The 14,500-nt window shown below is 42.9% G+C and overlaps 2 protein-coding genes across 3 annotated transcripts in view; both read left to right on the top strand.

Moving 5' to 3' along the window:
• The first annotated feature begins 2,197 nt into the window (after positions 1-2,197).
• GLO1 (glyoxalase I) lies at positions 2,198-11,152 on the top strand. Its single transcript, XM_074863483.1, has 6 exons — positions 2,198-2,318; positions 3,457-3,539; positions 4,811-4,951; positions 5,766-5,833; positions 6,887-6,976; positions 9,941-11,152. Exons 1-6 carry the CDS (start codon positions 2,238-2,240, stop codon positions 10,027-10,029), a joined length of 552 nt encoding a protein of 183 aa, XP_074719584.1. The 5' UTR covers positions 2,198-2,237; the 3' UTR covers positions 10,030-11,152.
• Positions 11,153-14,081: 2,929 nt separating this feature from the next.
• BTBD9 (BTB domain containing 9) overlaps positions 14,082-14,500 on the top strand; it is a 135,736-nt gene continuing 135,317 nt past the window's right edge. Inside the window, exon 1 of one of the 2 annotated variants that reach the window (XM_074863481.1) lies at positions 14,082-14,310. The gene's annotated coding sequence lies outside the window, so the exon portion shown is untranslated. The remainder of the gene's footprint in view (positions 14,311-14,500) is intronic. The other variant, XM_074863482.1, reaches the window with a different exon arrangement.

The following is a 14,500-nucleotide window of genomic DNA, read 5'->3' as shown; positions in this document are numbered from 1 at the left end:
TGGATGCACACAAGTCTGTGGGACCGGGTGGGTTACACCCAAGGGTGCTGAAAGAGTTGGCAGATGTGCTTGCCAAGCCGCTTTCCATGATTTACCTGAAGTCATGGCTAACTGGGGAGGTCCCATTGGACTGGAGAGTGGAAAATGTGACACCCATCTACAAGACAGGCGGAAAGGAGGATCCAGGAAACTATAGACCTGTCAGTCTGACCTCAGTGCCAGGGAAGGTCATGGAGCAGGTAATCTCGAGTGCCATTAAAAGTCATATAATGGACAACCAAGGAATCAGGCCTAGTCAGCATGGGTTTATGAAAGGCAGGTCCTGCCTGACAAACCTGATCTCCTTCTATGACAAGAAGATCCGACTATTGGACGAGGGAAAAGCTGTGGACATTATCTACCTGGATTTTTGAAAAGCATTCGACAGTTCTGCATAGAATTCTCATAGAAAAACTGGCTGCTCATGGCGTACGGTCTGCTGGATCAAGCACTGGCTGGATGGACGGTCCCAGAGAGTGGTGGTCAATGGAGCTAAATCCAGCTGGCAGCCGGTCACAAGTGGTGTTCCTCAGGGCTTGGCGTTGGGACCATTTCTGTTCAACATCTTTATTGATGATCTTGATAAGGACATAGAGTGTACCATCAGTAAATTCGCAGATGACACCAAGTTAAGCGGGAGTGTCGATCTGCATGAAGATAGGGAGGCTCTACAGAGAGACTTGGGTAGGTTGGATCCGTGGGCCAACGTTAACAGGATGAGCTTCAACAAGGCCAAGTGCCAGGTCCTGCACTTGGTCCACAACAACGCCATGCATCGCTACAGGCTTGGGGAGGTGTGGCTGGAGAGCTGTGTGGAAGAAAAGGATCTGGGGCTTCTAATTGACAAACAGCTGGATATGAGCTGGCAGTGTGCCCAGGTGGCCAAGAAAGCCAATGGCATCCTGGCTTGTATTAGAAATAGTGTGACCAGCAGAAGTAGGGAGGTGATAGTCCCCCTGTACTCTGCACTGGTGAGGCCACACCTTGAGTATTGTGTCCAGTTTTGGGCACCTCAAAACGAGAGAGATACCGAGGTGCTGGAGCGGGTGCAGAGGAGGGCAACGAAGCTGGTGAAGGGCCTGGAGAACAGATCCTATGAGGAGCGATTGAAGGAGCTGGGACTGTTTAGTTTGAGGAGGAGAAGGCTAAGGGGAGACCTCATCACTCTCTACAACTACCTGAAAGGACATTGTAGAGAGGTTGGTGCTGGTCTCTTCTCACAGGTAATTAGCGACAGAACAAGGGGGAACGGCTTTAAACTGCAACAGGGGAGGTTCAGACTGGACATTAGGAAAAAATTTTTCACAGAAAGAGTGGTCAGACAGTGGAACAGGCTGCCCAGGGAGGTGGTGGAGTCACCATCCCTGGATGTGTTTAAGGGTCATTTAGATGAGATGCTGGGGGATATGGTGTAGGGGAGAACTTTGTAGAGTAGGGCTGATGGTTGAACTCGATGATCCCAAGGGTCTTTTCCAACCTGAATGATTCTGTGAAAAACAAAAAAAAAAAAGAGAGCCAGCAAGTTGGATAACTGTCACAGTAACAGCATTATGTCACTTCTGTAAATGTACCTATGGAAGTTACTTCAGTTCTGCCCGGCGAAAGCACTCGCCTCTCAGTTATCAAAAGCGTACTGTTTTCCTCAAAGCATGAAAAATCTTGTTTTTCATGCTGAGTTTTTGAGAGAAAGGTCATTATTCTCTTTTAGACCTGAAATAATTTTCACTGAAGTCACAGCGTAACTCTGAAGGTGTCAGATACTACTTGAAATCTCCCCCCAGCGCCCGAGGGCGAGGGCAGAAGCCCGGAGCTGCCAGCACCGGGGAGAAGGGAATGTCCGCAGGGCTGGAGGCGCAAGCCGGGGCCCCGAACCCCCCCGCGCTCCCTCCTGCCCGTGGGAGACTGAGAAAAAAAGCGCCGTGCCAGGGGAGGGGGGCACGGTACGCCCGCCCTGCCAGCGAGCGGCGGCCACAGGGACGTTTCATTCCCCGCTTCAGCTAATGAACCCCACAGTGGCGGAGGCTCCTGCCCGCTAATGCTCAGGGGAACGCGCCGGCGGCCCGGCCAGGCAGCGGCGGGGCGGGGGGGGGGGCGGAGCGGAGCAGAGCAGAGCAGAGCACCGCCTTCCCGCGGGCGTCGCCGCCACCACCTCCTCCTCCTCCTCCTCCTCCTCCTCCTCCTCCTCCTCCTCTCCTGACATGGCGGCCCCGGCCGAGCTCAGCGGCCTCAGCGATGAGGCAGCCTACGGCGCCTGCTCGGAGCCGGATGCCAGCACGAAGGTGGGCTGGGTGGGGGGCATCGAGGGCGCCGCTGGGCTGCTGGCGCCGCGAGGGTCTGCGGCAGCGGCCGTCCCCCCGCCCGCTGCTTGCCTGGCGGAGGTGCGGTGGGCGGGAGGCGGCACGGGGCCGGGAAAGGGTCCCGGCGTGGGGGCGCGGGGCGGGGCGGGTGGTCGGGGATGGCTCGGGGTGCGGGGAGACCGTTCCGGTGGTGGCCAGCCCGGTGGGGCTTCACCATCGCGGTGAAGGGCGGATCGGCTGGGCCGGGCGCGGTGAGCGCCGTCGCGCCCCGGGGCCAGGCCGGCCGGGGCGCCCTCGGCCCGGCGGCGGCTCCGCGGGAGCGGAGGAGGGCGAGCGGCCGCTCTGCGCTCGGCCGCGGGGTGAGCGGGGCCCCAGGGGCCTCTCAGCCAGTGCGGGCCAGGGTTGCAAAACGAAAATCACCCAACACATCCCAAAAGTTTTTACTTTTTATTAGGAGAACACTGTAATTGCATTTTAGTTGTTCTACATCTGTTTGTTTGGTTGGTTTTTATTTTTTAAATACATCTGTCAAAGCTATCGTACCGTTCACTTTACATCCACTTAGTTGCTCTTTTAGCCCTTGGTATATAAAGTGCCACCGTGGCTGGAGGAAAGATACCCTTACAGAATTGCAGGCCGGTTTTGCAGCCAAGATATCGTCAAGCTTGACAGAAATTCAGCGCCTGTGCAATGAAATAATTAAAATAATGAGTTCAGGAGTTTAGCTTTATTGAAATTCAGTGTCTGCAGTGAGGCCCAATATCAAATAATGACGTGCTTAGTGTGCTTGCATGCAAAGTGGTTCATGTGCAGTACAGCTCTGTGAAAGAATAATAAAGATAAGAACGATACCCTTTTTTTGATACCACTGATAACATATATTGAATGATACCAGTGGTGGCTTTGTTTATTTGTTTTAAACATTATGTTACAAAGGCGTATTGAACACAAATCTCTATGTGTAGGATCAGGACAAAAGGTTTTACTTACACTTAATGTAGTACTTTATTTGTTACTTCTAAACCTGCTAGTTTTAGATTCATTATTAACTGGCACATTTGTTAATACGCATAATTAAATTCTGGTTGATGTATAAATAGTAAACCTTTTTTCCCCCCAGGACTTTTTGTTTCAGCAGACAATGTTAAGAGTAAAGGATCCTAAGAAGTCACTGGATTTTTATACGAGAATTCTTGGAATGACGTGAGTAGAAGTTGTATGCCACAATAAGTTTGGTTTTTCCTACCATTGTATTCAAAATAAAACTTTATTTTGATGTAATTATACTAATTGGTACATAAACAATGCTGGCCCATCAGCTGATGCCCAGTTGGACAGTCTGGCAATCTGTGAGAACTCCCACAGCACAGTTAATGCCTAAGCTGTAAATGAACTAATATTGGCCTTGATTAGAAATTTCTTTTTTTCTTAAATAGGTCACATTATCAGTGTACAACTTGCTTACTTCCTCTTCACTGAGCCTGCAGATAACTGGTAACTTTTATGAAAAGTGCTTATAATCAGGAGTCATTGCTACAAATCTTCAAATTAAGTGTTTTACTAGTTCTTGGAGGTCGCTTATGACCACCTCTGGTCATAGGAGACCAAGGCAGTGGGAGCTGGAGGCAAGGTCCAAACTCAGCCTTTTGGAGAAGGTTGTTGGGAGGCACGTGCCCTGCAGTAGCCATATGTGATTATGCCAATGCTCTTTGCACATTCTTGACATTTGAAATGAGTTATTTCAAAACAAAATTCTAGCATATTTTTAAACATCTTGAAATGAGTCCAGATTAAAGTAAAATAAACTACTTCCACTCTAATGAAGATGTGGGTGAGAGAAAATAAAAATTAAATACCTGGTAAGCTAAAAAAGAAATTAGATTTGTTTTGCATGCCTACTTGTTTTGTTTAAACGTCCTATGTAAAAATGTATACCTCAAGTATTTTTTTAGTTGATTAAATTGTCACATCTGAAATTGAATTTATCATTATACCTAGCTATTGAAATTGTAAAAATATTTTATTTGAAGGTATGTTTGTTTTTTAAATCCTGCTGTGTCCTTACACTTTGTCTGGTGCTAGTGAGCTCCCCAGAACAAATAAGTTTTGAAGTAAATCTTTTTATTCCTTGGTCATATTTTGAAGTGGGTAAACATGAAGATCTTCCTGAGGAAATACATACAAGGAACAGAGTGGCAACCTCAAGACATGAGCCTTTGTACTGGCTTTGCTATTCAGTTACTGATAGTTTGGTTTTTAAGCATCTGATTCTTCTAATTCTTGTAGGTTTGTAATGTGTTCTGGAGTGTTTCTATTTGATAGTTTGAAACATACCTATTTTGAGATGTGGATTACAGTGAGAAAGGCAAAAAATCACATCAATAATTCTTCTGTGGGGGGAGCGTCTTGGTTTATTTGCAAGCTACCTGATTACCTTTTAAAGTTACTATTTCAAAATAATTGTTGCCATTTAGACTGCTTCAAAAATTTGACTTTCCTACAATGAAGTTCTCGCTCTATTTCCTGGCATATGAAGATAAAAATGATATCCCGAAAGATAAAACTGAGAGAACAGCTTGGACCTTCTCTAGAAAAGCTACACTTGAACTGACACAGTAAGTGTTAATATAATAAGAGATGACATTTAAGTAACAGTGATTAAACAGAAGTGAATGAGTGTAAATCCTACTGGATTGTATAAAAAATGTAATAACTGTGGCAACATCTTCACTGACATATAGCCTTACAATATGGCTGAGGTCTTGGATACTTGGCAAGCTTAATCTTTCTCTTTTCAGAGCTCTATCAAACTGTTAGGTGAACAGTGGTACATAAATACGAAATAATGCTTGCTATATTATGAGTATGCATGCCATCTGGGTGAGGAAGCCACAGAATTTAGGAAACCCCATTGTGGTTAGAACTTTCTTTGGATCCCCAGAACATCCTAATGATGGATAACTATTGCTTTTGGAATCCAAAAGAGGTATTAAGTCAAAACATACAATTCCCATAAACAGGACAAATTGGGTAATGCTACTAATTGTAATTATGCAGAAAGAATCTCCCAAATACCCCAGTGTCTTGCTTAGCTTCAGGACCTGCTACCCTCACTGTTTGTTCTCCAATGATGGGTAGATAAACTGACTCATGCAGCATAACCTTCTCTCTAATCTGAATGAGACAGAAGTGTCTCTGCCTCGTTAAAATACAGAACCTGAATACTCATGAAGGGCTGTGAACGTGACTGGATTAGCCTTGAGACTATCCCCAGAACCAGGGGAAATTTTGTTAGTTTAATCAATGCAGCCAACAGCTGAAATTCTCTGGTTTCTTATGAGAAACAGCTTACCCTCCTGAGGAAACTGAACATTTAGGATTTGTTAGTTTTGATGCTTTTCTTCAGTATCTAATAATTACTTCTTACAGCAACTGGGGCACTGAAAATGATGAAAAACAGTCTTATCACAATGGCAATTCAGATCCCCGAGGATTTGGTAAGTCTTTAGTTTTGTGTTTGTAGTTTTTAAGCTTTGGCTTATTGTGATTACATTTTTTTCTCTCATGTACTGGGGAAAAATGGAGCTTCAGATGTTTTTTAGAAAACATCTGTATAAATTCTGTGCAAAGGTTATTGGGTAAGTATATGCTGTAGGTCGTTTTTTAATGAGAAAATATTTTAAACTTGTATGGATGGTAAGAGTTTTCTAGTAGGTTACTGTGAAGAAAACGTACTAGCAGTAGGAAAGAAGGGAACTTCCATCTTATCCTTTATCTCTTTTCTTCCAGCATGTACGCTGGGAAAGATTGTGAAAATAGGTAAATAAATGTGTTTCAGAGTAATGTGCTGCAGTGACACTTTTTATAAAGAATCTAATCCTCTGGCAAGCAAACACATGCTAATAGTAACTACTGAATGAAGTACAGTAATTGCTCTTGTGTATCAGATTATCATGGTGTTTAGACTGATTTAGATTTGGATTTCTATTTTATAATCCACTGGCTACTCATTTTAAGCTAGAAGGAGAGTTCCGTTTGTAGCACTGAGGATAGCATTTGTGTGCCTTGGTTTGATATTTTGAGTGCTTGAAAGGTCACTGGCTTGTGAAATAAGATTCATGCTCAATCTAGCCACTTGACATTTAAAGCTTCTGAATTGATTTGTAAGCTCAGGCCTTGCACAGCGTTAGCGTTAGTCTCTGCAAAGACAGCATTAATGACAAACTTGTACTGTTGAACTGAGCAAAAGCAACAAAATCCTGTGAATACGGACATGCTTCCAGAAAGGAAATACAGATAAGAGTTTGATTGAAAAATCTTTTTTTTCTTACTCTAGATAATATGAAATACTTTAACTCTGAAGTTCCTATTTTAAAGGCATTATGAAAAAGCCAACTTCCTGAAAGTGTTGTTTTTCTTGTATACAATCATGTTGTATGTGAACTACAGCATGTAAACATCTTGCACAAGGTGAAATACTGAGCAAACTTTTCCCTAGAACACCCAGCAATACTTATGGTGTACTTCACTCTTTTTACCTTGTTGCACAGGACACATTGGAATTGCTGTCCCTGACGTCAATAAAGCTTGTAAGAGGTTTGAAGAACTAGGAGTGAAATTTGTGAAGAAACCAGATGATGGTAAGTCTTGATCAGAAATGCGATTCAATTTTTTCCCTTGTTTTTAATATATTCTGTCTAGTAGATCTACCTGGAAAGCTGGGTAATAGGTTTCTAGTAGTTGCCACTGCTTCAAAGGTGCTAGAACTACTTACCCCTGCACCTTCTTACACAGCGGGCAACACTGACAATAGATCCATCTTGGCAACAGTAGTTAATCAGTCTAGCCACATGCCTTCTGTATGTTGTCTGGCCTTCAGGAAAATTCACATGCTCTGTTGATGTCATATTTTACTATGTATACTACTGCCCAGGGTTATTACAGAGTTTACTTTCACATGGATCAAACTCACCTGTCACATATGTTTGTTCTTATTCTTATCATATGAAAATAAGATGACTCAGAAGACATAATTACTCCCACCCATTAAAACTGAGCAATTCTTGACTTTTCTCACGATTTTTATTTAAATCCACCTAATGCCACCTACTAGCCATTACCATTTTAGCTGTTCTGCCAGCTTTGGTAGAAATAGCCTGATTAGTCTGTATCATATTTGACGTGTATGATTTTCAGTGAAAAATGCATAATGTGTAGTTCAAATGCCTAGAGAGTATATAAACAAAGAATTTCCATGCCAAAATAGCCTAAAATACAGAAATCAGCAGTGAGAAGTCTTGCATTTTTCAACTGGATAGACCTCATGAGAGTTTTAGGACCGATGCATTCCAAAGCAGACATCTAATACTCAGGAACATGCACAAATCTGTGATACTTCTTTGTTGCATTTAAGGTAATGAATTAATTTGGTAAGAGATGAATCCCCTTGCGTTCTAGCCGATCCTCAGAGATTAGAGGGGCTAGGGGCGGCTGGACTTATCTCTTAATAGGTATGCCAATTATGGCCGTAACTGTAGGCCTGACACCAGATGCACGAACAGCCCGTATGCTGTAGGTCTGGTTGCATTCAAGAGAAGCAGTCAGGTTCACAAATAGTACGGTTTATCCTTATGCAATATGGACAGATTCTTTAAGATTGCCTATGATAAATGCACAAACTGCAGGTTGGCTATATAGCACTACACACAAAAAGAACGATTGCAGTCACACACACTTAATACCCGGGTAATCACTCAGCATAGCCAAGGGCCCAAATCTTACTAAAAGGCATCTCTTCTGGGGGCGGGTGAGGAGCACAAACCCATCGATCTGTCCCTCTGATTTGGTATCGGATTATCATCCCTCCAAGTTAGATGCAAACTCGGGGTAGTATTTATCTAAGTATGTATGTGTGTGAGTGAGTGGGACTGTGGTCAAGCCATTGTTTCTTGAGTAACGACACAGCACATTCCTTGGTGCAAGTTGTGCACTGTTTTTTTGTGGGAAAGAGGAAGAGTGAGAGATAAGGTCTGCAGAGTGCTGCAAAAGGGTCTTTGAGAGAAGGGGAAGAGCAGGAGACAAATCTGCATAGTCATGTCAAATGTTCCTTGAGCTAAGTGGAAGAACGGGACCACACAGCCTCCACCTCGCTTCCTCCTTGGTGCCACGGCAATGCAAATCACTGGATCTCCATCCCGTCCTGTGTTTGTTCTGGGCACCATGTGTTAAGGAAACATGTGTTTTGCAGATTTTTCGCTGTTTTGCTTTTCCCACACTTCCAACGTTCTTCCTTCTGGCTATAGAAACTAGACCTGCCTGTACTAACGGTGCATTTTTTTTTTTTAGTTTGAAAGTAACATTAGTACCTGAAGCTTCAGTTTACACGTATTGGTATTGATCTTCTCGATTCCTTGCTAGAGGAATAAGAACAAGTAGTTGAAAAGAGACTTAAATGATTTTCATTTTATTCACTGCGTTCTCAGCTGAACGAAATGTAAGAAGTGTAGCTGAAAACTTGAACAGATTTCTTGATTTAAGAATTGACCTTTGTATTTCTAGCGTTTCAGATTTTCTGAGCCCTTTTTAATTTGTTCAGCACCTGTTGAACTCAGAGAGTTGAAGTGAGAGATATTGACTTTGATTCTGTATCACTGCACAGCTCTAAGTATGTAGGAGGGGAAGTTTAGACTGTAAATGGAATAAATCACAGGAAAGAACTCTTGAAGCAGTCAAGGGAGGGGGAGAGCAAAAGCTGTTAAGCTGTTAAGAAATAGAATTGCTGCAGCAAATACAAAGGAGGAGGAAGAAGTTTTGGACTTCACCTTCGTTGTTTGTGGAGCAGGCTGAGAAACCTAATGTTATTTTTCTTTCCCTATATTACTGAATCAAACATTACTATTTTCTCAGAAGTTTTTGCAACTAGAATATATATGAAGAGTTAGGTTGGTTCTGCTATAGTAAATAATAGAGCAAGTATAATTAAAAGTGTGTGGTTAACGCTTTAAGGTAACGTGTTAAGCTGTGCTATCCTGAATTACTGTTGAAGACAACTTCCGGGGACCCTGTTTTAATGAGTAATATTTTTTCCAACAGTAAAATTTAAAACATTCTTGTCCTGAATTTCTCTGTTTTATGAAGTAATGGAAGTGTGTACTGTAAACCACAAACAAAAAACAGTAACATAAAAATTCAGTGTGGAGGCAGGAATGATGGAAGATGAACAGCACAGAGAAACACAGGATTTTATACTGGCAAAGCCAGTTCAACAAAATATGTTAAAACATCCTGGAGCACAAAAATATTTTTCTGAATTTAGAGGATGAACACTTAGAGGGGTATATACAGAAAACTTCAATCAACAAAAGATAGAATTTCAAAGTGACTTTAAACTACAGCTTTGTTGAGAGCCAGATTGACAATTTAGCTTGCAAAGATCTAATGCTGATTTAAAAACTAACCTGGATGTTTCCAGAATTAGCTGTCTAAATTTGAACCAATTCTTATGCGGAAGGCAAAAAAGGAAAACTATTTTCCAAGTAGTCATATTTGACATTAAGAACTAGTCATGTAGTCTTAACTTTGTCTTGTATTTTTTTTCCTAATAGGTAAAATGAAAGGACTTGCATTTGTTCAGGATCCTGATGGCTACTGGATTGAAATTTTGAATCCTAACCACATGGTGACTCTCACTTAGTTCTAATGAAGTATGTAAGAGATGCCCACTTTGAGCCCCCTGGAGAAAATCTGTAACACTGTTTGTTAAATTCTTGATTAATGGAGAGGAATCAGTCGTGTTCAGAGTCTCCTCTAAAACTATCCCCTGGGACCTCACTGTACATTAATTCCTGTTTTTTCTCCTGTGATGCCACTGCAATTTGTTACCAATTAGGAATACTCAACATTTTTTGGAAGAGTGCTTACACAGATTCTCCTCTTGAACATTGATTATGCTAATATTTCACTAAACACTATCAAAAGATATGCATCTCACACTGTTTAGATTTAAACTAACAACAAAAAAAATCCTATGTTACTACTGATGTGCTTCAACAAAGAGGTCAAAAAAACCCTTGAGAATAATTTTTTATGAAGTTAAAACATCCTGAAGGCTTCACACCCTATCTTGTATACTAGAAAATAAAATTTCAGATTAACTTTGACTTGAGTAATAGTATGTTTATGAAAGTCCTAATTTTACATTATGCCAGGCAAAACTCTTCAAGGACCAGTCTTAAACAGCCTTGCCTGGAACAAGAAATTTTCTGGAGGCAATAAATCAGTCCAGCAGAAGGAATTCAGTCTTTCAGCTTTCTGGCTGCTGTTTGACAGCCAAGCTAAGAGGTCTCATAGTTGCTGACTCACAATGATCCTTCTCGTCTCTTCCAACACTAAAAAGAACTTGCTCGCAATTTTTATTTCAGTGGAAGTCTGGGGCTATATTTTACTTAGGTTCTGCATTAGGAAATGAATGAAAGAGTAGCAACAATTTCCTACCAGTAGACATTTTGATTGGCCCTCTCAGAATGAGTGATGGTTACTGAAATGATACCTGTAAACAGCGGGAAAACACATAACGTTTACATATGTTACACAAATTAATTGATTTTATGCTGTTCCACCTGCTATGAACAGTGTAAACTATGTCAAGTTTTGAAATCCCGTTGTTCCTTCCAACAAGAAAGAAACCATCTGTCCTGTCTTACTGTTGTTTGAGTAGCACTCAACTCCTGCTAAGTCTTCAGTTACTTGACTGTTGAATAGTGTAATGGCATTGCAGTTCACTTCCAAATAAAGCATTGGCAAAAACTACAAAATAATTTTAAAGCAGTATGACCTGTTGCTTTGTTAAGTGTTGAATCCTAGATAACTGAAAGACTGTTTTGGTTCGTGGATTCTTTTTTGAGAAGTCTGGTGATAAAAGAACATGAATTGGGAGTACCGTAGTGAGGAAGGTAACTGTGTGACTTGATTAGCAGGACGTTTTAGTAACGTAGTGTACAGGGTTAATAACTGTCAATAACTCCCTGGCTTATAAGTTAAAACAGAAATGTTGGAAGTATTGCATTTGATTTCTACTATACTAATGTAGATGTTAATGACTTAAATGCTGTGTTGCTGTCCTGTCTTAACTGAAAAATCCTCAGTTCTGTCTGCCTCATCTTAACAAGATAGCATATATAAACTCGGTCATTTTACAGAGCTCCACATGAAAAATCATTTATACAACTTAATCCAAAATATTTTGTTTAAGCTTGGAAATGAGTAAAATAGATTATACGCTTCATCTGAGTCTTAGGTGTTGGAAAAAAGAATGTGAAAACTATTGCTCTGCTTAATACCCCCTACAGATGTGCAAGCACAATCATAAATTAATTGGAAGGTAGACATAGTAACTCAAAAGATAGTGTTTTTTTTAAGTTTTCTGTTGTTATATGAAGCAACCTTGATATTTTCAATTGTCATTTGTATGGTATTTTCTGGCTGGTCTCTACAATATCTACAGATACTGTGCTTTAGGTGGGGCCTTATCAGTTGTCATTCATATACAACAGATTCTTTCCCTGCTTGAATATTTGCCAAGTTGCCTTTTTTCTGCAACAATAAATACTGTTGGTTCATAGCTGCATTCTCTATTCCTGCCTTCCTGTACTTCCAGAACTAGTATCTAGCCTGTTCCCTGTCTTACTCCTTGTGCAGTTAATTATTCTCCTGTATGTTAGGTCATTTTGATGGGGACAATATAGTTAACCACTGTTTGGGGCAAGATCTCTTTAAGTGAGCTGTCTTAATAGCTGTCACCACATGATCTCAGTCTTCTTCCTCCCAGATAGGGGGCTTTTGACATTGCACCCCCTGCTTCAAGCAGGCTAATTCACCTTAATAAAGTGGCAAAGATTTTCTTGACTGCTGGATTAGTTTTATGCCAGGTTTACTAAGCAAAAATGAGGAGCCAGTTCAAGGTTCTTGTTTCCTGAATGAGTAAATAAAGCTGTTCATTTTAGCAGAAAGTTAGATTGGCTCAAGCTGACTCATGAAACTTCATCCTAGGTTAAAGAAGGTATACAACATTGCAGAATACCTGACAGCAGCATTAAGAAGACTCTTAATTTGAAGACTGTTCTAGTGTAACTGTAGTATGGTATCTTCTGAAGTTAGTAGGATGAGTAGTGCCAAGAAGCATGAGAGCTACAGCAATGAGACAAAGCACTCAGTTGATTGCAGTTTACATAGGTTGTGATGGCTAAATTGTTTTTCATATACATCCCTTCTGCTGCTGGTGTTCTGAAACAGGAACTTAAAATGAAGTGAAACTCAACTGAAGCACAAGTGCTAACTGCAGTTCCTTACCATTCAGAATCTCTTACTAGATCATGTGAGTAGAAAAATTATTTTGACTAATAGTAGTCTAAGTGAAGTTGTCTAAAACTAAGTTTTATTTCAGTCAATACAGATAAATCATCTAAAGCTTTATGACCAAGGTGTTGGCAAGGAAAGTATCAACATTTTACAAGCATGTAACTCGGTGGTTCATATTTTATCAGCATGCAGTGTTTCACTCAGACTTGTTTCACTACACTTCAAAGTACAGGTGTGACTGGAAGAGCTATTGACCCAATTGTATGGAATCCAGTAAATAGAACTGGGATAGTTAGTAAATCAGATGAGTAAGTCAAAGGGTGTGCCTATGGAGTTCAGTGGATAACTACATGAGGAGGAGCAGGCTATGCAGAAGGTTCTGTGCTTAGTACTCAAAAGTTACTCTAACCATGTTTACTAATCTTGGGATTACCCTTGGGTTTTTTATGTGGTTGACAATGTATAGACAAGGTGAGAGATGATGAGGTAGTAAAGAGGAAACTAGTAACCACTGGAATCTACAAGCTAGTTACAGCAGTATCATGAAGTGGGCAAGGTATTTAAAAAAAAAGAAAACCAAAATCAAACTGCTGCTTGCCATACTGAGAACTAATTAAAACCAGTATTCTGTTATGAAATCCAAGAATAAACTACTGAAGAAAAAGTGATGATTCTTTCAGCTTGCAACAGATGTTAAAGATTTTGGTTGTTAAAACTTGAAATTATTTCATGTTCTGATTACAGACAATGCTATTTTTTACTTCTTCCAGGGTAACACTTATTTTCAGCTAAATAAAGCATAGCATTAAATAAACATGTAGTGCTTTGCCACTTGGAGGGCCTAAATTTAGCTTCATACAGTAGAGTAGAAATGAATCTTATGGTCAGATAGAGACAAGCCGGTGTTCTCCTTAGACAGGAAGAGGTTCCCAACACTCCGGACAGCAGAACAGGTATCACCGACTGGCAAACACACGGCTACACCTCAGTAAAGGAAACGTGTATTTCGAATGTGGCCGAATAACAGCAGATGGGAAGGGCAGGGAAGGTTGGACAGCAGTTGCCATTTTATACGGGCTGGGCATTTACGCGCCCCGCTTGCCTGAACAAGAGCCCGGTTTCTGACAAGCGCTGGCACCTGCTGGAAGGTTGGCGGCGGCCACGAAGCTCTCACGCAGCCCCACCCGGGGCTCCACTACCGTAACCCTCGCGTTGAGAAGCTTCCCCGGTGCGGCGGCGGCCGCCGGCCTCTCCCGGCCGTCGGCCTCTCCCGGCCGTCCGCCCCAGGCCCCGCGGCTCCCCCCAGCAGGAGTGGCGGGAGCGCGACCCGCTGCGGCCGCCCCTGTGGGGGCCAAGCCCCAGGCGCTCTTTCCCCGGCCCGGCCCAGCGGCGGCCGCTCGGCTACCGGCCGCCTCCGCGCTATGGCCGGAAGAGGAAAGCGGGCGCCGCGTGAGCGGAAGGACGGAGGCCGAAACGAGCCGGTACCGGCGCCCTTCCTGAGGGTGCTTGCTTACGTCAGCACGCAGGAGGACGGCCGCTGTTGCTAAGTGACGTCAGCGCGCCGGTTGACGTAGCGACGGTAGGGCAGGGGGTGGAGGCCTTGTCGTCGGCGGGGCCGGTGAGTCCCGGGGGAGGGTGGTGGTCGGGCGCGGCGGCCGCGTCCCCCCTGCGGAGCGGGTTCGTGGCGACGGGGCGGCGGCTCCCGAAGCCTCCCCCGGGGTGGGCTGCGGCCCCTCGGCGGGCCGGCCGGCCGGCGTGCTGCCGCCGGTGGCTCCCCCCGGGCGCGGGTGGGTCGACCGGGAGCGGGC

Source organism: Strix uralensis, chromosome 3 (genome assembly GCF_047716275.1).
Source record: "Strix uralensis isolate ZFMK-TIS-50842 chromosome 3, bStrUra1, whole genome shotgun sequence".
NCBI classification, from domain to species: domain Eukaryota; kingdom Metazoa; phylum Chordata; class Aves; order Strigiformes; family Strigidae; genus Strix; species Strix uralensis.
The sequence above is the reverse complement of the archived record's forward strand: the minus strand, read 5'-3'. Positions and strand labels throughout refer to the sequence as shown.